The sequence below is a fragment of the Hippichthys cyanospilos genome, chromosome 1, assembly GCF_059441005.1.
Source record: "Hippichthys cyanospilos isolate Australia breed blue-spotted pipefish chromosome 1, RoL_Hcya_1.0, whole genome shotgun sequence".
NCBI classification, from domain to species: domain Eukaryota; kingdom Metazoa; phylum Chordata; class Actinopteri; order Syngnathiformes; family Syngnathidae; genus Hippichthys; species Hippichthys cyanospilos.
Window position 1 is genome coordinate 1,935,286 of NC_142369.1, and position 25,350 is coordinate 1,960,635.

The 25,350-nt window shown below is 42.7% G+C and overlaps 1 protein-coding gene across 8 annotated transcripts in view; it reads left to right on the top strand.

Moving 5' to 3' along the window:
• adamtsl3 (ADAMTS like 3) overlaps positions 1-25,350 on the top strand; it is a 70,901-nt gene that overhangs the window by 34,235 nt on the left and 11,316 nt on the right. For 3 of the 8 annotated variants that reach the window (XM_088424738.1, XM_088424737.1, XM_088424741.1), the window contains 12 exons: positions 12,385-12,512; positions 16,306-16,351; positions 18,176-18,412; positions 19,078-19,204; positions 19,299-19,373; positions 20,482-20,639; positions 20,846-20,957; positions 21,456-21,594; positions 21,672-21,722; positions 21,824-22,028; positions 24,224-24,371; positions 24,432-24,516. In XM_088424738.1, coding sequence (XP_088280864.1) covers positions 12,385-12,512; positions 16,306-16,351; positions 18,176-18,412; positions 19,078-19,204; positions 19,299-19,373; positions 20,482-20,639; positions 20,846-20,957; positions 21,456-21,594; positions 21,672-21,722; positions 21,824-22,028; positions 24,224-24,371; positions 24,432-24,516 — 1,511 coding nt within the window. Of the gene's footprint in view, positions 1-9,857; positions 10,032-12,384; positions 12,513-15,819; positions 16,352-18,175; positions 18,413-19,077; positions 19,205-19,298; positions 19,384-20,481; positions 20,640-20,845; positions 20,958-21,455; positions 21,595-21,671; positions 21,723-21,823; positions 22,029-24,223; positions 24,372-24,431; positions 24,517-25,350 lie in introns of those variants that run through there. The other 5 variants (XM_088424742.1, XM_088424743.1, XR_015866871.1 and 2 more) reach the window with 5 other exon arrangements.

A 25,350-nucleotide genomic window follows, 5' to 3' on the forward strand; every position in this document is an offset into this window, starting at 1 on the left:
TTTCCCGGGTCAAGTGATTCCCCTCTCTTTGTTTACATATCAGGTCGCACCGATGTTTATACTCCTCGACGTTCCATAAACAGATCAGCTTGTTCAAGCGGGGAACCAAAAAGTCTCATCCAAGGATTCTTGGATGTCCTTGGCTGCGCCTTGGCACCGCACACTCCCGCGGAGTCCAAAAGGAGGACCTTATTACCGTTAGGCCCCTCCCCCTTCACTGTGCTGGGATGGCAAACGCCTTGTCTCCAAAGAGAATTCCCCAAACACCTTCCCCTCTGTTTTGATCAAAACGATTCCGAGCCCGCCTATTTATTAACCCTCGCAAGCCGGCGCTTGAAAGAACTTGAAGAAGCGAAAAAGGAGTTCGGCGGGAGCTTCTGCGTGCGCCATTACGGGCGCTTTGCTCAGACAGCCCGCTGTAATCTCCAGCGTAAGCGACGGTGTTATGCCGGCTGTAATTACCTGCCGCTGAAAGATCCCCTGCCACCCATGCGCAGCGGAGTTTAGGTTCACCACTGGGCAACGCGCAACCCTAAACGTATCCATCTCTTTAATGTGGCCTCTAATAGCTCCAGTGGCTGGAAGGCAGCCGAGAATTAAGTGGTTTTTTTTCAAGGCCGGAAAGATATGTCGTGTTCCACTTACTGCCAAAAAAAAAAAAAAAAAAGAAAAATGCAGTTGTACTTAGGGAAAACAATTTTTATGTGTAAACAGGAGGACAATGTTTTCCTTTTCAAAATAAGAGCAAATTAATTGGTACGAGAAACAGCTTATTGCTAAATTGTCTTATATTGACAAGGGATGCACAATATCAGTTTATTTCCACCGATCCTAACAACTATGTTTATGATTAAACAGGAGGGTTATCTTTTCCATTTCAAAATAAGAGCAGTTCATTGAAACGTAAAACAACTTACTGTTAAATTGTCTTATAGTGACAAGGGATGCACAACAGCAGTTTATTTCCAACGATACTAACAATCATGTTTATGTTTAAACAGGAGGATTAGCCTTTCCTTTTCAAAATAAGAGTAAATTAATTGGAACATGAAATAACTTATTGTTAAATTGTCTTTCAGTGGCAAGGGATGCTCAACAACAGTTTATTTCCACCGATAAATTCTTGCTTCTCCATACGGACACCGTCTGACAAAACGTCCGTCCGTTTCCTTGACCCACTCTCGGGCATGCTGGAGCCTATCCAAGCTGTCTTGGGTTTGCACAATTAAAGCCTTGTGAGCTTAAGTCCTGATCCGAGCAGAAACATGTAAAGCAATAGTTTCCACTTTATTCAGCCGTGAAGTCATCCGTGCACACGATCGCGTGCAGCTAGCACATTGTCAGAAGGTTCTGGTCTTCGCCATGAGAGTGAGCCTGCGTCCCTGTTGTCTATTCTGGGAGTCCATCCCTTCCAGCTGCATGCAAGGAGACAATTGCGCAGCACCCCTGCTGGGCCACAAACGCACACCTGCAGCTTCTTACACACACACACACTTCACACACACATTTTCAATATGCCGGAGGCCGCTGAGAATATTTTCAAAAACCACAAAATTGGAACGATAACCTTGACTCGCTCGCCAAGCTGAAATGCGAAGAGCTCTTGGAACACAAGGCACACTTGGCCTAAATATTTACACAACGCTAAGATAAGCCTTTGAATTTAATGAGGAATATTTTAAACCTATTTGTGTGGATTGTGAGTGTACTTTAGCTTTAATTTGTTTGAAAGTAGCACGTCTTACGCACTCAACTACTGCGGAGCCAGCAAAAGGAGAAAGGGGGCAGGAGGTGATATGTAACAGGAGCCCCTCCAGGATGAACCCTAAAGTTCATAAAGACGTGGTTACACCAGCCATAACATATGAAAGCGGCACATCTTGGGAAAGTCGAAAAAAATGAGCTGGGTGTTATTTAAATAAAGATGTTGATGGATGTCCGCAGCGACTCGAAAGACCACGATAAGAAATGAACGTATCGGGCGCTCGCTCCAGCTATTGGTGTTGGAGTCGGGACCGCGCCAACCCGGTCCAAGTGATTATTGATACTGGACAGTATAGAGACCAAGATTTTTGGAAAGTGAGACCAAGGCTGGGGATCTTTCAAACGGGCCTTAAATGTCTCCGGTGACCGGGAAGTTTGGGGGATTAAAACCAAAGGTGTCAAAAACTACGACCAAATCGGTGATTCGCCAAACCCTCCAGATCCGCGTTTGCTTGTAGCGATCGGATTTACGTCGTCAATCAACTCCGTTTCCCGCCAAAGACGCCGACATTGGTGACACGTAGAGACGGGCGTTTTTGTTTTTTCTGATTGGACACAATTTGACGAAACTTATTGTGAAACTTATGTGGGAATGTTATGCCCACATTCCCTAGTAAGGGTAGCCTAGGCTATACTAGGCTAGGCTAGGCTAGCTTCAGATTTCTTGATTCATCTCCAGCTTCGTTTCCATATAAATCATCTTCTTACTTCTCTCTTTAACATAATTAGCAATCTTGGGACCCATGGCTAACCCTTTAACTTTGAATTAAGGGGTAAAATGCACTATAAATATGTTTTTTAACCACTCGCGATAGAACAAAGGTTTACCATTCCACCATTTTGAAACGAATACGGCTGACCAATAGCAGACTAGTATATCCGGGAAAATACCGTGAAGGGGGGGGGGGTCTCAGTATTCCACATCGCAGCATGAAAAAAAACATAAGCCAGGGACGCTGTAACACGGGGGTCCACTGTAATCCCCAAGACAGTTAGAGATTGAAACCATGTTAGGTTTCCAGGCTAGGATGGATTGCATTCTCAGTTTCATACCGATCACAGAAGTACTGTCCTGGTCTCAACTGGTCTTGATCGAGAATGCCGAATTTGCCTTGCCCAAGATCGAGACGGTCTTGACCAGTCCGACATCGACACAAGACCCAGTCAAAATGTCTTTGATTCTGATATGAGACAGAGACCCTTAAAAAGTGATCTCAAGATCTGTCATGAGGCAAAGACCAATCTAGACAACTACACTACAAGCTAAAGCACGGTTAGGGAACTCCGGTTCCTCGAGAGCCGTACCCTGCCCGTTTTGGATGCGTCTCACTTTCGACACACCTGATTGAAACGATCAGGATTGTTATCAGGCTTGCCGGTGATCGGATTATTTGAACCAGGTGTAAAAAGTGAGGAAGACATCAAAAACTGGCGGGATATGGCTCCTGAGGGACTGAAGTTCCCTACCCCTGAGCTAAAGAAAGCTCAGACCGTAGACTCAACTGTCTTAATTAAACCCTTTTAGTCCTGAAGGGTCAAACTTCAGCCCAGTTTTCCTTTGCAACAGTCAAATGATCAGATCCTTGTTTCAAACGATCAGATCATTATGAGGCTCCTGCAGAGCTCGCTGAGAAAAACCTGGAAAACATACAAGACACAGGCCCCTGTGGACGGGAGTATGACGGTTCAGGACTGTGTTTGAGTTCATCAAACCCAATTAGGGGGAACTAACTTAAGGGGTCTCACTTCAAAACAAATGCAAGATGTTTCGGTGTGTGTTTGCAAGAAGTCAAGAGTCAAAATGTTTTGTTCTTGGAGGAACATACATCCTGTTGCAACATGTGTTTTCCCAGCTATTAGTCCCATCCCCAAATCACAGTATGAGGTGACCCAGCGGAGTGCTTGAAGCCTCCAAATTTATGGGTGATTACGCGCAACCAGGGTCTCCCCCATGAAAACGTTGCATCTGTTGTGAAGGCGCATGTGCCTGTGATCTATCATCTGAAACCAAACCATATCTGATCGGATCCTCAGCCATCAATCAATTGATCAGTACGATTGCGCCAAAAGCAGGCAACTTATCCTTGTTGTTTTCCCGCCTCACATTCTTGGGCGTAATTGCGATAAGGAAGGGTTTGTTTGGACTGTAAATTGTTGGGCAATTATTTGTGCAGCCTGGGGTTTTCCAGGTTGGACCACAAGCAAACGGACGACATTCCTTCGCAAATTCTCAGTGACCTCGCGGGCCAGCTGGAGATGGCTCATACATGGCGCTATTTTTTTCAAAGTCTCTGTGTTTGGCTGGTGAATTGTTTGCTAGCTTCTAATCCCTGCCACTGGGTGCCGCCATCGAGCTAAATGCTGCAGTATTTTAACTGTAAAGCATTTCTGACTTTAAAAGTTAAAAATAGATCTTTTTTTTTTTTTTTTTGGTCTTTCTTCTCTTGGTGTTTACTGGCCGAGCAGTCATTAAAGCTCTCGCCACGGTTGCATATTTAGACAGCTGTGAGGCTTGGGAAATTCAGTGTTTTAAGCGGGATTGAGGTGCTGTTTGGTCATGCATCCACATTTCCTCCCCTTCAATCAGGTGGACCCGTTTGAACTTGACAGAGATCTTGGAGAACCATCTCGATTGTTTTGGATGTGTTGAATGTCGATTGTCTTGTCATTGAAAGTGTCAACACAAGTTCGCTAATCCTTTCATGCAGACCTTGAGGGTCGGTATCCTGCATTTTTTTGATACTTCTGTTTTTGATACTTCCATTTTCTAGAGACGCATATCCTCACAAGTGCCCCAGGCTTGCTGGTGCCTATCCCTGCTGACTTCGGGCAGTAGGTGGGGAGACCCTGAATTGGTTGCCATCCAATAGCAGGTCACCATTAAATAAATACACAAAAAAATCATTCAACACTAAAGTTGCCTTTTGATTAAGCAACCCTCGAGAGAAACCGTTTCTTTGGGAATAAATGGGTATTTCATCAATGAAAAATGTAGAATTTTGGAAAAACCGTGAAATGTTGGTACAAGAGAAATACAAGCCTTCATGGCGTGAATTTTTGGAGTAAGTTGACATTGAAACGATATTAATCAAATCATTTATGTGGGAGGAGAAGCCTGTCAAGAAGTGTGAGGAATAAAAATTAGGAATTAATGAGGCTTTCAGTCTTCGCAAAATCAAAACTTCAGAGCGTAATGTGTTTGCTCTATTTCAAGCGGGCATTTCATAAAATCAAGTTAAAAACCACACCTCATTTACCAAACTCCGATTTGTCTTATTTATGTATATTCGTCCAGTCACACCAGGAGCAACAGAGTTCAAGGAATTTTACCCTCTTTTTGAAATGCTTTGTTCATATTTGAACTTTGCTACAAGCCACGTAAGAACTTTCATGTGAGAGAGGCTGAGTAATTGTTTGATACATGCCTTGTTGAAAACTTAATTGCACGTACAGTATATCAAAAGAATCACTGCGAATTTAAGGGTTTTTCAAAGGAGATTTGGCGCTTGAGATTTTGAATGCTTGCCATATTTAAAGGTCAGCTCCAAGTCACGACAAGGAACTAAAGCGCCTTCTCGCGCTCCTTGTTATTGCGTCATTATCTAAGCGTGGGGAAAATGTCCGCTCGCGGAGGACGCTCCGAAGGGTTCAAGCCCAACTTTGACCACCTTTATCACATTACCGTCGCTTCATGTGGATGTTCCGCAGCCAAAGACAACACATAATACATTCCCGACGATGAAAAACACGTGTTACCCACGTGACTCGGTTTTCAGGTCGAAAAGCGAAACCGTGGCCCTACGGAGCCTTTGCAACAGATCAGACGTCTCTTTTGGTGGTAACAACAGCTTTGACTCGCTTGGAGTGTCATTGCTCGGCTCTCTCATCAAGTGGAATAAGCTTCTGAGGCAAGCCAGGTGCCTCCAGTCGGATGGCTGTGCATCCGTTTTTGTATTTCTGGCCCTTTAAAAGCAGTCGCTTGGTCTGTACCCTCATAGCATTGACATTTAAACTGAGGATCGTACTTGTCCCTGAAAATTGTGCTTAAACTTACCATATTTGCCGCACGATAAGTGAAAAAGCTGATGGTGCGCCTTGTAATTAGGTGCGCCTTTTATATGGATCAATATTGAGATTGGGATTTGTAGATGAGGAATGAACTGATAAAATAAGCTTCACCTGTTTCTTTTGTGTGTTTACAGTTGAACAAGGTTGCTCATATTGACATTGACTTATTATGCTATTGAGATTTTAGAGTTATTATTTGAGTTATTATTGTTATTACCTTGAGTATTACTATATCGTGATTGAAAAAGTTTAAAAATATGTCATTAATTGGGGGTGCACCTTATAATCCGGTGCGCCTTATATATGGAAAAAATTTGAATATATGTCATTAATTGAGGGTGACCCTTATAATCCGGTGCGCCTTATAGTGCGGAAAATATTTATTATGACATAACTAGAGTATTAAGAATTTTGAAGACTTCTGCATTATGGGAGATCAGACTAAGCCAATCATAGAAGTAGTTGAAAAACTTGCAAATGTCATATGTTGGACGCTAGCGACTCCCGGTGGTTTTGGGGTGTCAACTCAAAACTTTCTATTGCGCCCTGTTTGCGATTTGCCGTTAAAAGAATTAATGCAAAAATCGGGGGAAATGCATGATAAAACATCTGGTAAATGTGTATATACTAGAAGACTTTTTTGGTAAATGTAGTTTATTGCATCATAAATTTCCATTTAATTCTAGATTTTGTACAAACGTGATAAGCTCTATTGTGATGAGGGTCTAACATTTTTTTTTTTTTTTTTATATGAGGTTTACCTTAAAGAAGTATATATATATATTTTGTCATTCACCTTCCATCTGTCTTAAGCTGGACCGGCGCAGGGGAATTACATCTCTATTCTGATCATCGGATTTGGATAAGCATTGGAAATGCGGTCGCTATTCAGCTGCAGCTCGTTTAAAAAAAAAAAAAAAAAAAAAATCTATCCTGGTAAAACATTTTAAGGCAGTAGCCCAGAAAGCTGTTTTAACAATAACTTTGATGTAAATCATGCTGGAGGACTCCATAAATGCACTCTTGATTTGAGCTGTAATGGGGGTGTTCTGGTCAAACCCCGAAGCAGGTGAACCAGGGTTGCCGTGGTAACAACAAAGTCTCTTTCTTAGTTGTCCCATTTATGATTTCCTCCTGAGACTCAGCCTGTTCATTTGTGTCCACTGTTTTGCGTCCGTTTGGTCTCAGTAAGACAGGCCAAGATGTCCTCGAGCGATCACACTTGGACTATAAGCGCTATTTATGATTTTGAAGTTGTTCCGTGGCATCAGTTCTATCCAAACATATATCAGTTAAATTAGCACCCCCAAAAAATAGAAAAATGGTATGGTCTGTCTTTGTAGTCTGTGACTTGATGATGACACTTTAAGACGTAGCCATTAACTGGTCTCTACCGCCACCTTCTGTCTTGAGGTGAAACACGAGTCAACAAATATTTTTCTGTTTGCTGACGTAGTTTGACCGGGAATGTTGCAAAAATCGCAGGAAAATAAGTGTCATAAACCCTATTAATAAACCCTATTAAAACGCATCTCAAAAATGGCAGTTATAATGGTTTTATATGGTCCAATATTAGGACAATGATTATTTTTGTATACAAAATCCCACATGTCCAGCTGCAGTCACATACAAATGCCAGAATCATTGTTGTGGTTTATATTCCCTTTGGTCCAAAATTTACGGTCGTACGGTAGCTCCATTGAGTCAAAAGATATCAAATAAAAACAAATGTTCACTACAAATATTCCTCCCTAATATAGTATTACTGTATCCAATTGTATTGTATTGTATTGTTTTGTATTATATTATATTATATTATATTATATTATATTATATTATATTATATTATATTATATTATATTATATTATATTATATTATATGACATGATATTATATTATATTATATTATATTATATGACATGATATGTCAAATTATTACTATATTTTCGCCTCCGTTCCAAGTCTCGCGTGAGATAGCAACATACATTATTCAACTTCACACCTTCCCGTTTGAAGTCGATGCACCTCCAGGGATGTTGCGGTGGCCGAGCGCTTCCAGTAGCTTGTCAATCAAACATTCATTTCCTTCTCTGGCAGCCGTGGTCGTCAAGGCGAATGCCGCCGCGGTTTATTTTCTGTACTTTCACACTTGCAAATATGAGAAGGATTTCTTCTGAAAGCAAACATCAGGATTGTGGATTAAGTGGGCCTGAAGGCCCCTCCTCTTGGTAACGGGGTCAAGTGGATGTCCATTTGTGGTGCGGTTGCCGTGTTTTCATTCAGGTCATTTGCTCAAGTGATTGGAGGGCTCGCTGTGTGAGGGGAATCCAGTTTGTCTGATCTGATAGTCGACCGGTAGCAGCGACGTTGACGATTAAAATCGTCACCAGTTCTTTTCCATTGCCGCCTTGGGGTTTCTTTATGTATTTAGTCATTTCACCTTCTTTTTTGTCTTGTCTGGCAGTAGAGATTCTTTCGATGAATATCTCGGTACCCACCTAGCTTACTAGCTAGCTAGCTAGCGTCTATCTTACTAGCTAGCTTCAGTATCTATCTAGGTTCTACTCCATCCATCTATCCATTTTCGTAAACGTGGGAGGAAAATTATGTACATATTGAAACGCCACATGGGCATGGGGTAACCCTGCAAACTCCACATTGGCTGGCCAAAGCCAGATACAAACCTTTGCGTCTGTGGCAGACGTGCTAACCGGTCTGCACTAGCGATCTACTTTTTGATACTTTTTTTTTTAAATGTTTTCTCATGCTAGTGCAGAAACTGGAAAGTCACTCACTTCATGATTTGATCCATCTGCGCCAAGAGCTGTCGATCTGATGGCTTGTTTTTCCCCTCCACAATTGTCCATCTACCAGGTCTGTTCACCACGTCCGCATGCACGGGGCCCAAAGTGCCAGATGTTCTGAAAGGCTCGCTTGAAGTTGCCCATAAAGGACGAAGGCAAGTCGTTAAATGAAATACATGATGAGAGGCTGCAAAAATGCCTCTGGTCTTGCCTCCGCCATTTTTTTTTTTTTTGACATTGCCAATACAAACTTGGTAGGCTCGTCCAGAAGAAAGGAAAAAAAAAAAAAGAGGAAGCCAGGCACAAGCAAAACAGAGACCGCCAGGTTATTGCAGTCAAAGAAAAGTAATGAAACGACTTAAAATAAAGTAAAGTAAAAATAAAGTAAAATATGATTTGAAATGTATTTATTTCGAGCTGGAAGCAGGACGCTCTTTGCTTCTAATTGCTTGCAAAAGGTAGGTTGAGAAGTCCGCCCTATTGATGTAAAATTTAGCCCATGTCAGGCTCATTTACTGCCATTCAAAATTGGAAATATTGTCAATTTTGGACATATCGAAAACCTGATGTTTTACCACGCATTTCCCTCTATTAATCCTTCCAACGGCAACTCGCGAATGGTGCGCAACAGAAATTTTTGTTTTGACACCCCAAAACCGCAGGGTGGCATTAGTGGCCAACTTCTGACATTTGCAAGCCTCTCACTGACCTCAGTGATTGGCTTAGCCTGGACTCCCAGAGTTCAAAAGTCTTCAAAAGTCATCATGCTCTAATTATGACATAATGAATATTCCTATTTCATTTTCCTATAAATATAAATATACAGCGTAGTTACTTTTGCAATTATAGCATTTTTGAAAATGAAAGTCAATATGTATTTATATTTAACGATGTTATGACCTTTCCAACGTCAACCCGGGTCGGGTGATAATAAGGCCAGGCTAATGAAAAATCCTCAGACACCTAGGGGTGAAGAGTGCATTTAAAATGTAAAAAAATCCGCAAACTAATAACCGTTCTGACATTTAAGCTTTGGGAAGACTGAATTAGACATCCTAATCCACGCAGACGCGTGAAGTTGCAGCCGGCCTCCAACTCCTCGTCGGAACCGGCACGCTCCACCGAAGCCCATTTATTGATTGGCTCCTGTGCCAGACTCGAGGACCCCCCCTGCCCTCCTCCCTCTCTCCTCATAAATATACACTCCTCCCTCCCTCTTTCCTTACATCCCCTCCCCTGAATCCAAGTTACTCCGGGAGCACAGACGCACGCAGAAGGCTCCGGGCGGACCAGACGCATAGATTGACCCAAAGAGGAGCGCCAACGGCGGGCTCGCTGAAAATCATGACGGGTTGGACAGCTCGCAAACTGCTGCTGACGACTTTTCTCATCGTGGTACTGTAATATCTCACTTTTGCTTTTGCGTCTTTTCGAAGCATCGGTGAATGTCACATGACGGCACGTGACTCGGTAGCAAAAGTGTCCCTTCCTTCCATCGGGGTCATCCCCCCCCCCGCCTCTCCAGCCCCCTTCGGTTAGGATGCGGCGACGCGCAAGACAAGGGATTGAGCAGATGTGCGGCTATCGGATGTCTGGCCAACCCGACGAGGCCGTCCAGAGAAGGCGCATGAGTCGGGTTTCTCCCCCCTCCCGAGCCGTCCGGCAAAATGTTTTTCCGTGCTGACAGGTGACTCGCATCGAACGTGTCCATCGGTGAGCGTCGGCGCTCTCGCTCATTTCCTCCTTTCTGCTTGATGGAGTACATGGGAAGAGAGGCCACTTTTCTGTTTTTCCCATCGGCGAGGCGAAGCGGCCACGTCCGTCCCGAACGCGCCCCGACGGACGAGGCGGATTAGATGGCCGGCGAGCCGACGCGCGAGCCCTTTGATTATCAGCCCCCCGATCCCCCCGCTCTCCCGGAGAACAATAGCCGAGCCCCGAGCCAAAACGCGGTGGTCTTCCTCCGCCCGCTCCATCCCCCTTGTCCTCCGCCGGCTCTCCTGGCGTGAATGCAAAATTCCCTGATTGCCTTTCAAAAGGGGGAGAATCAAGAGGCTGCCCGACAAAGTGAGTTTATTTACCGCGGATCCAAACATTGGAAGAGTTGGCCGCTACACAAAGTCAAAAGTAGCGCCACGGCTTTGGCCGCCGTCTCTGTTGGCCGCGTGTTAGCGGCTGCCACCCTCTACGCTCTGGCAGCCGTTTACTTCAGTCCGCACGTACTTTGAAGTTTTGTTTTTTTTTTTAATCGCGTCCCAATGAAAAGGAGATCTTTTCCAGAACTGTCATGTTGATTCTCTCAGGTTGACTTGGGTGGACCGGTTATTTGCTGGGCTGATTATCAACACCCGTATTTGGCATTTTGAAGCATTACGGAAGCTTTGTATTAATTAGGATTCAGTAATCAACAAATTGTACATATAAATTGTATAATGAATTGACATAATTAAAAATACTTGATTTCTCTTGTATTGCTACCAATATTTGCATAGTATCGACAAATACCGAACTGTCGACTATCGCGCAGTCCTAGTTAGGGGCACACACACACAAAAAAACATTCATTTAAAAAAAAAAAACAACAACTAAATAATCTGTAGGGCCTAGCTAGCACAAAAAAATAGTGATCATCGCCAATGATAATATGCCCGTATGAAACAAAATAAAGGCACATAACATTTTGCGAGAAAGTCACTATAACAAAATGTAGGTATAAGCTCCAATCAACTTGCTCTCAATTTGAAAAGAATAATGTACTGTTCCTGTCACGGAAGTCAATTAGACGTGCCGGTTCCCTGCAGAAACCGTGTTCAAATCTCCCATAGCCCCGCTGTAGCAGTGTGGGGGTGATCATTCCGATGCAAACTCTCCCCCCTCGGTGCAGAACTTATACACCACTTGGATCTGCGGTGTAAAAAGTATTTCTGCAAATATGCTTTGAAGGTCAACCAACATCAGAAGGGCCTTCTTTGTGTTTAGGTTATTGCGTGAAACGATATGAGGGGCTTCCATCCCCCCCCCTCCTTTGCATCAATTTTCACGGCCTCAAATCCCCCCGTGAATGGCAGATTATTTGATTGAATGTGTTTGCACCCCGAGTCTTTTCAGCCACATTCCGACTACCATGGGAGGTGGCTGATTTGTCCCAGCGCTGGTTCCATTTGCCAGAATATTTTTTTTTCGCGGTGAAAAAGAGGTAACGCAGGGTCTCTGGGCCGTCTTTTGAATTTTGAAGCATGCCAGCTTTAGCCAGCCCGGCTTCTCACCCGTCATTGGACGGACTGCCCACGGCCAAAAGAAAGAAACATAACACACGCGCAGTCAGACGGAGGTGATGTGTATCACATGACCATGCCAGCCTTTTCAAAATAAACACCTTTTTTTTTTACAGCTTGATGAATCCGTCCCATTAAATCACTAGAAAATGCCCCCCCCCCATCACCCGCCCCACCTCCTGCCATATTTCCTGTGCAGAAATAGTAGAGACTAATGATGGATGCATGTGTGGGGAGGATCGTAGTTTTCTTGGCTGTCATTTGCCATCTGAGATACACGTTGTCCAAAAAAATTCATCTTCTCATAATATTGACTTTGGATGCTGCGGTGATATTCCGAGCCCGGCTGCCAAATACAGCGCCGTGCCGCTGCGAGGACGAGCGCACGTCGGGCCTGATGTGCGGCGGTTTTTGAGAAGCAGAACCGTCACGCTAGCGCCGTTTGATCTCACGAATTTGTTCCTCGTGCGCAGAGCTCGCGGACGGCCCGATCGGAAGAGGACCGAGACACCCTGTGGGACGCCTGGGGCTCGTGGAGCGAATGTTCCCGTACCTGTGGAGGAGGAGCCTCGTATTCCTTGAGGCGCTGCCTCACTTCCAAGTAAGTTTTTCCAAATTGCCCTGGCTACAAGGTGCGGATGGGCGTGGCTCAATGTGGGGTGGAGCTAAATGTTTGACTCCACCTTCATGGACTCTTAGCATCTTCTTATTCTTTTTTTGTGTTAAAATACTGCGTGATTGATTTCATTATGCGGCAGCTTATGACGTCATGCTTATTTTGTGAATGCTGAATTACCTTTTTATTCCGCCATATTTTGCCATTTAACTTCTCCAACATTTCTTGACCGACTCGCACCATTTTAATTTCAACGTCTTTCAAAACTTCACGCTTACCAAGCTATTACTTTTCTCATACCTAACTATCACAGTTTTACAAAAAGTCAACATTTTTCACATCAAAAATCCCCATTCATACGCATTGGGGATTCTAGTGTTGTAAAGTGCTGAAATAGTTAAGCCACCAGGAAAATAGTTTAAATATAAAGGTGCTGCAGAATTAAAACCTCATGCGGGCGGAGTCAAACATTTAGCTCCACCCCACATTGAGCCACACCTTGATCTGCACGCCGCATCCCGGACTTGTTCAGTCTTGCGCCGTGCTATATTTAGCCGGCGCAAATGGCAAACGTTTAGCGCTGGCCCGAACCGAGAGAGGCTCGGATCACACGAACCGCATTTAGAAAATTAAATACCTCGTTGACCTATGGATAAATGGAAACATCTTGTGGCCAATTTGTAAGCGTGTGCTCAAACGCTATCCAGAGTCATGTTGCCTTTTTAAAGGAAAACCCTCCCGCCAGCAGTCGGGCTGGTTTGGATTAAAGTGCCATATTTTGACTCGAAAATTCAACCTGGTCGGACTGTCTCGGCTGCTCCCAATCGTTCCGCCAAATAAACCCAGACAATTGCCCTAATAGTGGGAGTCAACCTTCCGTCGCCTGCGCCGGGAGTTCCCCAAATTCTCGCTCGTATTAAAATTGTGCAGACATCCGAAGGGGCGGACCCTTTGGGTATCATTCCTGATAATAGGCATGGAAATATGTAGATAGCGACGTCCGATCCAAAAATGTGGCCTTTAGCAATGGATTTGCGGAACAAGAAAGGCAAAAAAGACGGGTAAAATGAGACGTTTTTCTCGTCATGTCTCATTCGTATAGTGGGCAGTAGCCACAGCATGACTTCAGTGCCTTGCGCTACTTTACACTTCTCGTCATGTATCACCCACCCAAACCTGCAAAACGTAGCCAGCTGGACAGTTTCCTCCATTAGCAAGTGGAACAAAATGGCAGGCCAGCTTACTTTGTCCTACCACACCCCTTTTATGCTCAACCATACTACTCATTTGAAATGCGGCTGACAACTGCGTGCAGTGTTTTAATTATTTGATGGTTTCAGAATGCGCTTGAAATGTATGAGTGCTTCTGTGGTTGCAATCTAAAGTTGTCGAGAATTTTTTCTCAATGACTAAGGGAAGTGAAGAAGAGTTTGGGATTTTTTTTTTTTTTTGTCATTCATTGCCAGCCTGGTAAAAAGAGGAAAAAAAAGACGTGTATGGTCGCCGTTGGCGGTGAATGAGTAAGTTTGCTAATTTATGGTAATCACTAAGATTCCGCAGGTCATGTATTTGAAAGATTTCATGTTGAACCATATATAACATAATGTAGTATAAAAAATGTTTTTGTCAAAGGCGCACATCCATGCAAAATGTTTGTACAACAACAAAAAAGCACTAAGAAACCGTTCATAACAGCTCATAACTCAAAAATATCTTCAGTTTAAAAACAGTTGGACCAAATTAACTGTTTGGATTATTCATATGACTCAAAATATTGGGTAAAATGGAAAAAAAAAGATTGTTTTGTGTGTTCCTCACGTCTGTTTAGTCAACAGTAATTACATACAAAACAACCCATTTTTTTGGTGGGGGTATTTGATTTATTTATGGTTCTAAAAACTCAAAAATAACTGAAATTGAGTCCAAATGAGACTGACTCAACTTATTGTGTTATTCATTTCGCCCAAAGTGAATAACTAGTAAGATTACAAACACAGTGTTCCTTTTTTGGGGCCGTTTATGGGGACCGAAAACCCCCGGTCGTAAGTCAATTCCACAAAGAAAGACTTGCCCCTCCCCACCCCTTCCAGACATTGTAGGTGTATACAGTAAATAAAAAGCATATCATGCATTTAATAAAATCTTGGACCCAACCAAAATATGGGATGAAATACCTAACTTTAAAAGTTTCGTTGTTCCCCTTGTTACCCAATTTTGCTCATTTTAGGTCCAAAAATAACCTAAAATAGGCCAAGAAAGCCAACAGCCCTAAGTCAGCTGGGATAGGCACCAGCGCGCCTGCGACCCTTGTGAGGATAACCGAGTCAAGAAAACAAACAGATGGATGGATGTTGGTCCATTTTTGTGCCTCTTATTTGAAATGATATCTACATTTGTGTATCAATACGTAGGCTATTTTGCTTCTGTTTACATTTGGTAATTGTCGATTTTTTTTTTTCCCCCGTATCGGCCGACTGGTCAGCCTCAAAACATCCTCAAACGAATGCAGATACTACAATGACGTCGCCCGTTCCAGCCGGTTCAAACACGTTGGAACAGTTTGGGATGTCGGTAGGACAATCCCCAATATCTGCGCTCCAATTATCCAGCAAATCTCAAAGTGGCTTTGATGATAAAACGACCACGGCGACTATGAAGGGACAATTACCCGCGAAAGCAATCAAAGGCAAGTGCTGAAAACCTTTAGAAGAATTCCAGAGCGGGAGCAGAAATAGATGCAACGCGGCAGGGTTTTGGAGCCGCAGATGAGCGAGAGGCACCGGGATTCTGATGGCCCGGGAACAACGTTAGTCAAATCCAGACCTGTCACCCTGCCAAGCCGGAGAGACGGGGAACAAATTAGTCCGGGATGAGCGACACGCGTTTTCCTTTCCTGACTACCTTCAAGTAGAATTCAATACGGTGTCGGAGGTTTGTGGGGGGGGGCGTTTGTTACATTAAGGCCAATAGCATCGGCCGACGGAGCTACCATTGGACCTCGCGCTGGAAAAAAACGGTTAGATCGATTAGAAATAACCCAAATTAATTGAGGGTGCGCCTTATAATCAGGTGCGCCTTATATATGGAAAAGGTTTGAAAATATGTCAGTAATTATAATCAGGTGGGCCTTATATATGGAAAAGGTTTGAAAATATGTCAGTAATTGAGGGTTCGCCTTATATTCCGGTGCGTCTTATAGTGCGGGCGATACGGTACTTAGTACTTTAGCATATTTAGTTTATTCTTTGGCCAAACACTTGAAAAAAAATTGAAAATGCAAACCTAGAATTGAATCTCCGGGTGCTTAAAATGTAAAAATATGTCTTTGGGTTTGAATGAGCTCATTTTCAGCTCGCCATATAGAACGAAAGAAAAAACTGGAAGGTGATTGGCGGGATACGCTGCGGTCGTCTACCCCCCATACGTTCGGGGTTGAGCTTTACCTTGGCGCCGATCGCCGAAAATATGAATAAATGGTGATTTTTGTCCCGCGTAAACATCTTGGTTTCCTCGAAGGTCAGCAGATTCGAAAATGCGATAAATCTCCTCGGACTGCAGAGCCACAGTGTTGCGCTGGCCGCGCGCCGGGATCGTACGGCCGCCGCTATTATGTCTCCCTGGCGTACCGCAAGCCAAAAGCGTGGAGCGAACGCGGAGCCAACCGCCGCCTTTTGGGTGCAGACGACCGCCGCGTATTGCGGTTCGCCTCATCATTCGGCACCATCCCAAGCCAGTTCGCACAAGTGCTCCTTTTTTACCCCCCTTGCTCTTCTTCCAGGACCTGCGAAGGACAGAATATCAAATATCGCACATGCAGTAATGTGGTGAGTTCAGCATCTTCATTGTGGAGCTTCCAACTGGGGGATTTCGTGAAATGAATCAACATTCGATGTGCAGTGAACTTTTGCTATTGCCGGGAGGTAGAGGCCAAATTTGACCTTGCCGCGAATAGCGAAAATCGGAAAATAATTGACACGACCCCCACTGCGAAAGAATTGGCAATTGCGTATAGGTGCCGCAAAATACATTCAATTGGAGAGGATCATGAAGCGTCATGAAGACTCAAAACTGCCGTGAGAAACTTTGGAATTACATTTGTGGTTGTATGTTTAGCCCAGGCAGGGGCAAACTGTGGCCAAATGCGGCCCGTTAAACTTCTTCACTCTTTTAGTGCCATGGATGAGGATTCTCGTCTTTTAAACCAGTCATAACAATAATAAATACTAAAATTCTCATCGAATATGTTTTATAATGGAGGGTAACTGACACCCTTGACTAATGATTAACTAATATAAGACAATTGAGCACTGTAGTATTCACTGTGACCATTGGATGGCAGTGTTTTCACACATATAACAAAGCTATTACCTACATGCAATTATAAAGGGACAATGTTTAAGATTTGGACCGTTTTTCATTATGGCCTGCAGGAGGTGCTGCAGGTAATGCATTTACCATTGTCTCTAGCGATAACAGACATGGCTGCTCCCGGAGAAGTGCCACCCCCCCATGTAACATTATTTAAGGATAACTAGACCTATGATTACATTTAAAACATACTGTCGGTCATTAAGAACACATCCATTTGCAAGTTTTTGAAATTTACAATCATTTAAGTCTGTTGTTGTTTTCTTCTTTATCATTCAGTCGTAAGACTTAAAAAGTAAAAAAACTTTAAAATCTTAAAATTTCTAAGAGGTTCTAACTTGACATGTTTGGGCGTTTTTTCTTTCGCCTCACGCAAGTTGCCGAAACATAAAAATGTTTAGATTTTAATTTTTTTACTTTCGAATTTTAAAGATTTTAAGTCTTACTACTGTCTGATAAAGAAGAAAAGAACAACGGATTTTAAACTATAATCAGAATGAAGGTTGTTCAAGTATATTTAATGTATTTCTTTTGAATGGAAAAAACGGTCTAAATCTGACACACTGTCCCTTTAAGGAATGGAAATCATTCTACTCCCTCAGTGCCAGGCGTTAGTGGAAAAGGAAACCTTTAGAGGGCCAGTATTTTTAGCATTTTCACTCACCTTTCAAAGCCAACAGAATATTTATCGTGTGGTATGTCGATGTAAATAAGGGTGCTGCGATATGAGATCGACTTCCATTCTTCAGTTAGAATTGATGTAATAGCTGTGTGTAAGTGTGGAAACACTGCCATCCAATGGTCACAGTTAGCACTACAGTGCACATTTGCCTCACCCCCCCCCAACTGTGGTAAGCATTAGTCAAGAGTGACAGCTCCTCTCCATTAAAAAACGCATTTGACCAGAATTTAATTATTTAACATTGCGGCTCTAGAAAATGGATGGATGTTATTACTATTTCAAAAGATGAGAATTCACTTCCATGGCACTGATCGAGTTAAATCGACATGGCACGCAATATTCTGACGTACTAGAGAAAAAATGTCTTAAATTTTCAAATCAGCATATTGGTTTTAATCGGTATAGAACATTTTTGTCTACTTCAAATACTAGCAACATTCTGCACACATGCAAAAACAAAAACCGTGTCACTAATTTAAAAAACATGCTAAATGCACTAATAGTAGCATATGTTCTAGTAAGTATTTAAAAAAAAATCCCAAATGAATTAAACCTAGCAAAAACTTAGAAAAACCCCACGATGTCTCCTTGGGCTCAGGACTGCCCGGCGGACACCGGAGACTTCCGGGCCCAGCAATGTTCGGCCCACGCCGACGTCCGCTACCAGGGCCAGTACCACGAGTGGCTGCCGGTGTACAACCATCCGGAGAACCCGTGCGCCCTCAAGTGCAAAGCCCAGGCTTCCGGCCTGCTGGTGGAACTGGCCCCCAAGGTTCTGGACGGGACACGCTGCTACACGGAATCCTTGGACATGTGCATCAGCGGAGTGTGCCAGGTGGGACGCAAAAAATGGCCTCGCCAAAAGCCGTCCGAAAACCGCTTGAACTCCGAGTTCAAAGATGCAAGTCTGTGGAACTGAATCAAAAGACTCAATTTTAGAATACATTGAGGTGTTTATCCAATATTGCTTAGGAGAAAATAGCTTCTTTTTATTTTTTACAATAATAATAAAAATGATACGATTTGAAATTTGATGAGCAAGCAAAACTTGCAATTTCTGGCTTTCTTTTTTTGAATTTTGGAAAATATGTTGTAGGGATGAGCTGAACTCTTCAAACTTGGATTAGTTTAAATTGGTCAATGGATATAGAAAATAAAAGCTTTTATTTTGAAATTTATAGCGATCAGAATATGCTCGCAGTTTAAAGTTGAAATAGTTTGAATTTGTCAAAATGTTGAAATTAGAGGGAAAAAAAACGAAGACTTGCGAAAAAACAAAAAGCTTGCTATTTGGCGTTTAGATTTTGGCGGGACTATCCACTCAAGCTAACGCTGTAAAGTTAAAACTGTTCGAATTGCTCAAAACTAAAGAGATAAAAACAAACGTCATATATTTTCAAGTTCTGAAAAAAATGCCATCGTGACAAGTTTAAAGCTATAACGGTTTGAATCTGTAATGATTTGAATCAGTCAAAAAAAAAAACCCAATGCGCCTCGTAGATTGTGGGCTGCGATCACGAGTTGGGGAGCGCAGCCAAAGAGGACAACTGCGGCGTCTGCAACGGCGACGGCTCCTCGTGCCGACTGGTGCGAGGCCACTACAAATCCCAGCATGCCTCGGGAAAAAGTATGCTCCACGCTAACATTTCATCATCTCATTACACAGTTTAAAGTTTGATATCAAAAAATATCTTTTTTTTTTTCCGTCAATCTTTCTCAAGCGGAGGACACGGTTGTGGTCATCCCCTTCAAGAGTCGACATGTCCGCCTCGTCCTCAAAGGCCCGGATCACTTGTGTAAGTCCTGGTAGGTCCAGGGTGCTCTTCCGTACTAATCCGCCAAATACTGAACTGAACCACAATGCGTTGCTTGACTTTATAGCGGCGCTTCTCGATTTAGGGTTCAGCAAATGCTATTCCATGTTTTTTAATCAAGGAATCGTCATTGTGGAAGGAGATTCCACTTAACGTCCGTTCAAGAAACGTCAAAAGATGAAGTCCGTCAGAGGGAGCCAGGCCGAAAGTCCTTTTGGTACTCGCAGAAAAAATGATTAATTAATATGAAAATAATAAAAAGGAAAACAAAATGAATACAAAGCAACAAACCAAAACTCGGAAATAAACTGACCAATCTACAGTGGACCCCCGTGTTACAGCGTCCCCGGCTTTTGTTTTTTTCATACCCCCTTTACGGTATTTTGCTGGCCTTGCGACAAAAACAACTGTCATGACCCTAGGGGCTTGGCTGTATTTGTGTTTTTTTGGTCTCCATCTGCAGGCATTTTGAGGTAATTGCACAAAAGTTGCCGTCACATGACAAGAGATCCTGGTCTGCTATCGGTCGTCCTCACTCGTTTCAAAATGGCGCAACCGTAAAGCTTTGTTCTATCGCGAGTGGTTACAAAACTGTATTTACAGTGCATTTTACTGCTTAATTCAAAGTTGAATGGGTTAGCGGCGGACGCTTCCATCACCAAATGTCATCAGCAGACAAATTGAATCAGCTGCTAATGGTACGTTTAACCTTCTGAATGTTTTCATTTCAAGCGATCTTTCCCAAGCCCCGTTTTCTGAATGGCGAGCTTTCTCATTCTTCTTTGGCCATGCCAATTGGAAGCATGTGTGCACGAATGTTGACTGCTGCTGGTTAGCGCTCATTCCGCTGATGTTTTTGTTCCCCTTTGAATGTCCCGCTTGGAAAGCCGTCTCGGGTCAAAGTTGAGATGAGGTCAAACCCTGTAAGAGCTTTTGTGTGTCAGAACCTTCAATGGTTGGCCCGCGAAGCCAGGGCACTTGCCAAGGATGCAAAATGTCCGCGGAATCCAAGACGGTGACAGTTGTAGTACGAGTCGGAGAGTTTTTTTTCCCCTCCCTGTGTGCACATATGTTTTTTCACTGTTTTTAGACGTGGAGAGCAAGACTCTGCAAGGGGTCAAAGGTCAACGTGCCTTTGATAAGTCGGGGCAGTACCAACTGGAAAACACCACCTTGGACTTCCAGAAACTGCCCGATAAGGAAGTCCTGAGAATTCCCGGGCCACTTGGGGCTGATTTTACTATCCATGTAAGCTTCTTATGTTCCTTTGCAAGGAACAGCTGTAATGTCCCCGGGTCACTTGGACCCGGAACGCGGTTAATCATTCAAACATGTCCAAAATGTGTGTAACACAAATTTGATATTTTGTTTGAACTTGCGTTTTGTCTTTATTTCCCTATAACTGCAATAAAGTAAATACAATCATATAAGAATCCTCTTGAATATCCCTGCAGGTCCAGTTTGCAGCTGGGCAGGACAGCGTCCTCCAGTACATTTTCTACCAGCCCATCGTCCACCGATGGAGGGAAACGGACTTCTTCCCTTGCTCCGTCACATGCGGTGGCGGTAAGTGAGAAATGCTAGAACTATACATATGTCATAATTAGAGTATTGTGAATTTTGAAGACTTTTGCATTATGGGAGTCCAGGCTAAGCCAATCATGGAAGTCATTGAAAGGTTTGAAAATATCATAAGTTGGCTGCTAGCGCCACCCAGTGGTTTGGGAGGGTCAAGTCAAAAATTTCTATTGCACCCCATTCGCGAGTTGCCGTTGAAAAAATTAATGCAAAAATTGGGAAAAATGCATGATAAAACATCAGGTTTTCAATTTGTCCAAGATTGACAATATTTCCAATTTTGAATGGCAGTAAATGAGCCCGACATGGGCTAAATTTGACACCTTTAGGGTGTATATCTCCACCTCCCGTTTTTTTTTTTTTTTTTTTTTTTTTTTGCTTTTCCTGTAATATCACACATCAAAAAGCCTGAGTTGGGTCAACATTTCCCCCAGGACGTAATATCATGGTGAAAAGGTGTCTAAGAGCCCAGTTTCTGTTACCCAGGCTACCAGCTGACGTCGGCCGAGTGCTTCGACCTGCGTAGCGGTCGAGTAGTGGTGGACCAGTACTGCCATTATTACCCAGAGAACAGCAAGCCCAAACCCAAATTGCAGGAGTGCAACATGGAGCCCTGCCTGGCCAGGTTACAACGCCTGATTTTAATTTTATTTTTGTTGACCCCAGATATAAACTTGAACAATAATTTTTTTTGTCTTTTAGTGACGGCTACAAGGAAATCATGCCGTACGATCTTTACCACCCCCTGCCCCGGTATGCCCTGCTGACTTATTGAGCCAAAAACAAACAAAAAAAAACATCATGTACTGTCCATGCATTATCGTTTTGACCTTTTGACCCGGTGGTCTTGTAAGGTGGGAGAACAGCCCCTGGACGGCCTGCTCCACTTCCTGCGGCGGGGGCATCCAGAGTCGTTCGGTTTCCTGCGTGGAGGAAGACATGCAGGGCACCATCACCACAACGGATGAGTGGAAGTGCCTCTACGCCCCCAAGATGGCCGTCTTGCAGCCCTGCAACACCTTTGACTGCCCCACCTGGATGGCCCAGGAGTGGTCGCCTGTAAGTTCAGTGCATTTTTGTCATCTAAAATAAAATAGCGGGCGTCTCCCAACCAAAAGGTTGTGGCTTTGACCCTTGGCAATTGCACCCTTTGAGCAAGCGACTGAAAGGTTTTAAACCGGCAAACTTATTCAGATGCATTTAAATGTATTTGAACATATTTAAACTCGTCCTTTGAACTTTACATCTAAGGCTTTTCACATAAAAGGGAAAGTGCTGAAAGAAGACACTAGGGAGCTGAAAATTCACCTAGATGGTGAAATGACAAAAAGTTCTTCATGGGACGACCACTTAGTTGTAGCTAGGTAGCTATTAGATAGATAGATAGATAGATAGATAGATAGATAGATAGATAGATAGATAGATAGATAGATAGATAGATAGATAGATAGATAGATAGATAGATAGATAGATAGATAGATAGATAGATAGATAGATAGATAGATAGATAGATAGATAGATAGATACCTAGCTAGCTAGCTATTAGATAGATAGATACGTAGCTAGCTAGCTAGCTATTAGATAGATAGATACGTAGCTAGCTATTAGATAGATAGATACGTAGCTAGCTATTAGATAGATACGTAGCTAGCTATTAGATAGATAGATACGTAGCTAGCTATTAGATAGATAGATAGATAGATAGATAGACACGCAGCTAGCTATTAGATAGATAGATACGTAGCTAGCTATTAGATAGATAGATAGATAGATAGATAGATAGATAGATAGATAGATAGATAGATAGATAGATAGATAGAGTATTCTTTTTTGTGAGAAATGTAAATAGCTCAGGTTCGATGCAACAAAGGGTGGTTTGAAATGTCACCCTTTGTTGCATCAGGCGTCATTAATTCCTCTTAAATGGTTGGATGGCAGCCCTACAAACACAAAAGGAGGCCAAAAACTTGGATGCAGTTTACCTTGCACATTCTTCCCGGAACTTGCTTTTTTAGATGCTTGCCTTGGCAGACGGCGTACAAAGTTCACTCCTGTTCAGACAGCAGTGGGGGATTTTGGACCGTCTCTCCCCATGCCGCGAGTCAAAGGCCAAGACATTTAGTCAGAAAAGGAGGAAAGCTGGCCAACTAACACAGATTTATCTTTGAATATATGTAAGGCGAAAGGTTCATGCTTAAAAAAAGCATAAACTGAAAAAAATGCTGTGTTGAATTTACTTTTATTAAATAGTTGCACAATAAAATCATCTGGATCCACATATATTTTCAAGGAGATATATATATATTCTGGTTAAGATTGTATGTATCTGGATATACTCTGGATTTAAATGCAAACAATGAAGTGAAAGGTTTTTTTTTAAACTTTATTCCTTTAAAAAAAAAAAAAATTGGAGTCAACCCACCTTTTATCCAATATGGGCTATTTTGGGCCCAACATTTTTAGAGAATGTTTTTTTCAGCAGCATTTTTTATATTTATTGACATATTTTGGTTGAAAGTCACCCAAATTGGATCCGAAGGGGACCAGCCCAACTTTTTTTTTTTTTTTTTTTGGGGGGGGGGAGGGGTGTCAGTCCATTTTTTAAATTCTGATTATTTTTCATGCAACTATCTTGAATGTTTTTTTTTTGTTTTTTTTTTTTACAAAATTTTACCCTGAAAAGAGTTGGGTCAAACAAGTTTTCCCCAAATTGACCCAACTTTTTAAGTTTAATATTACTCAAAAAATTGTGTCAGTCCATTTTGACCCAATTTGGGCTATCTTTCACCCTACTGTTTAAGACCATTTTTTTTTAACTAACAATTTTCTAACAGCAGTTTGGTCCAAAATGTTTTTTTGCGCCTATAAGTTGCTTCAAAAACGTTGCTTCAACGTAGAACATAAAATTTTCAAACAGGGTGTTTTCAAAATAGTAATTACAAAAAATACATTTACAACTGAAATACTGAGGCGAAACCTGAAGAATTTACATGGCGATGAAGCGAGGTTATCTTTGGTCCCTCCAAAATGAAAACTGCCGATTTATGCGCCGTATAAGGCGCGCCGGATTATAAGGCGCGCTGTCGGCTTTTTGGGAAAATCCAATGCTTTTAGGTGCGCCTTTTAGTGCGGGAAACGTGACCGCGTGAAATAACAGCATCGGAATCCAGATTCATTTTCGGACGATAGCTGAAATTTCACCAGCAAGTCTGTCCTTTAATGAGGGGTATTAAGCGCCCTCTCCCTCCCTTCAGTGCACCGTGACGTGCGGTCAGGGTCTGCGCTACAGGGTGGTGCTTTGCATGGATCACAGGGGGCTCCACGCCGGAGGATGCGGCCCCACCGCCAAGCCCCACATCAAGGAGGAGTGCCCGGTGGCCGCGCCCTGCTTCAAGGCCGCCGGTGAGTTGGGAATCCGAATCGCGGCAAAGCACGCTTGACTTTTTCCGCCCTCCGCTTCAGATACGCTTCCCGTGGAGGCCAAACCGCCGTGGCACAAGCAGGCCATCGAGCTGCACGAGGAGACGGCCGTGACGGAGGAGCCCAAGTGAGCGACCCGGCTGATATTCGGAAAACGCCGTTTTGCAAAATCCCGAGCATCCGCGCTTTCGCGTTCGGAGCGGGCCGCTGTTTCCAGTGCGCACCTGTTGTCCGCACCTGTCAAAACACCGCACGCGCCGCTTGGCGCCGGATCACCATAACAACGTTTTCCAGATGATAAATCTTTGCAGAAAACAGTGCAAAAAACAATTGTATTTTTTTATGGCGGTGCCCATGAGATTTTTATAGTATACGCTAGGTAGCTCTCCTCAACAAAGTTCGGTTTCCAAGTGATTCAATACAGTAGTTTTCATCCTTTTTTTTACAATTATTTAGGCCCTGTAAAATGTTTATTTTGTTTCTGCTAACCAGAGCAAATCATTTTTGGATTTAAAAAAAAAAACAGATTGCTGTGCTCATCCGTATAAAACGTAACAAAATCAAGTTGGCCATTCTTTTGCAAAGCTGCCACTAATGCAATTTAGCAAGAAGTTGCTTCGTGTTTGATTTCATTGGCTCAAATTTGAAAAGACTTTACGCAATCAGGATTTTCAGGGACAATCACGATCACAGATCAGAGAGTTTAAAAATTACACAAAGCAGTATTTTATTTCAAATTCTGTCATTTACGAAACAATCATCAGCTACCTGTTTGGTGGAAATTTTTGGATTTTTTTTCATTCGTTTTTTTTTAATATAATTGTTTTATTTGATAATTATTAATTATTATATACATAAATTTCTCAAATTTTTTATTAAATATTGAAAAGTTTTTTTATATATTTATATTTTTATATAGTTTTTTTAATTAATAAATCATAATTTTTCAAACTTTTAATAT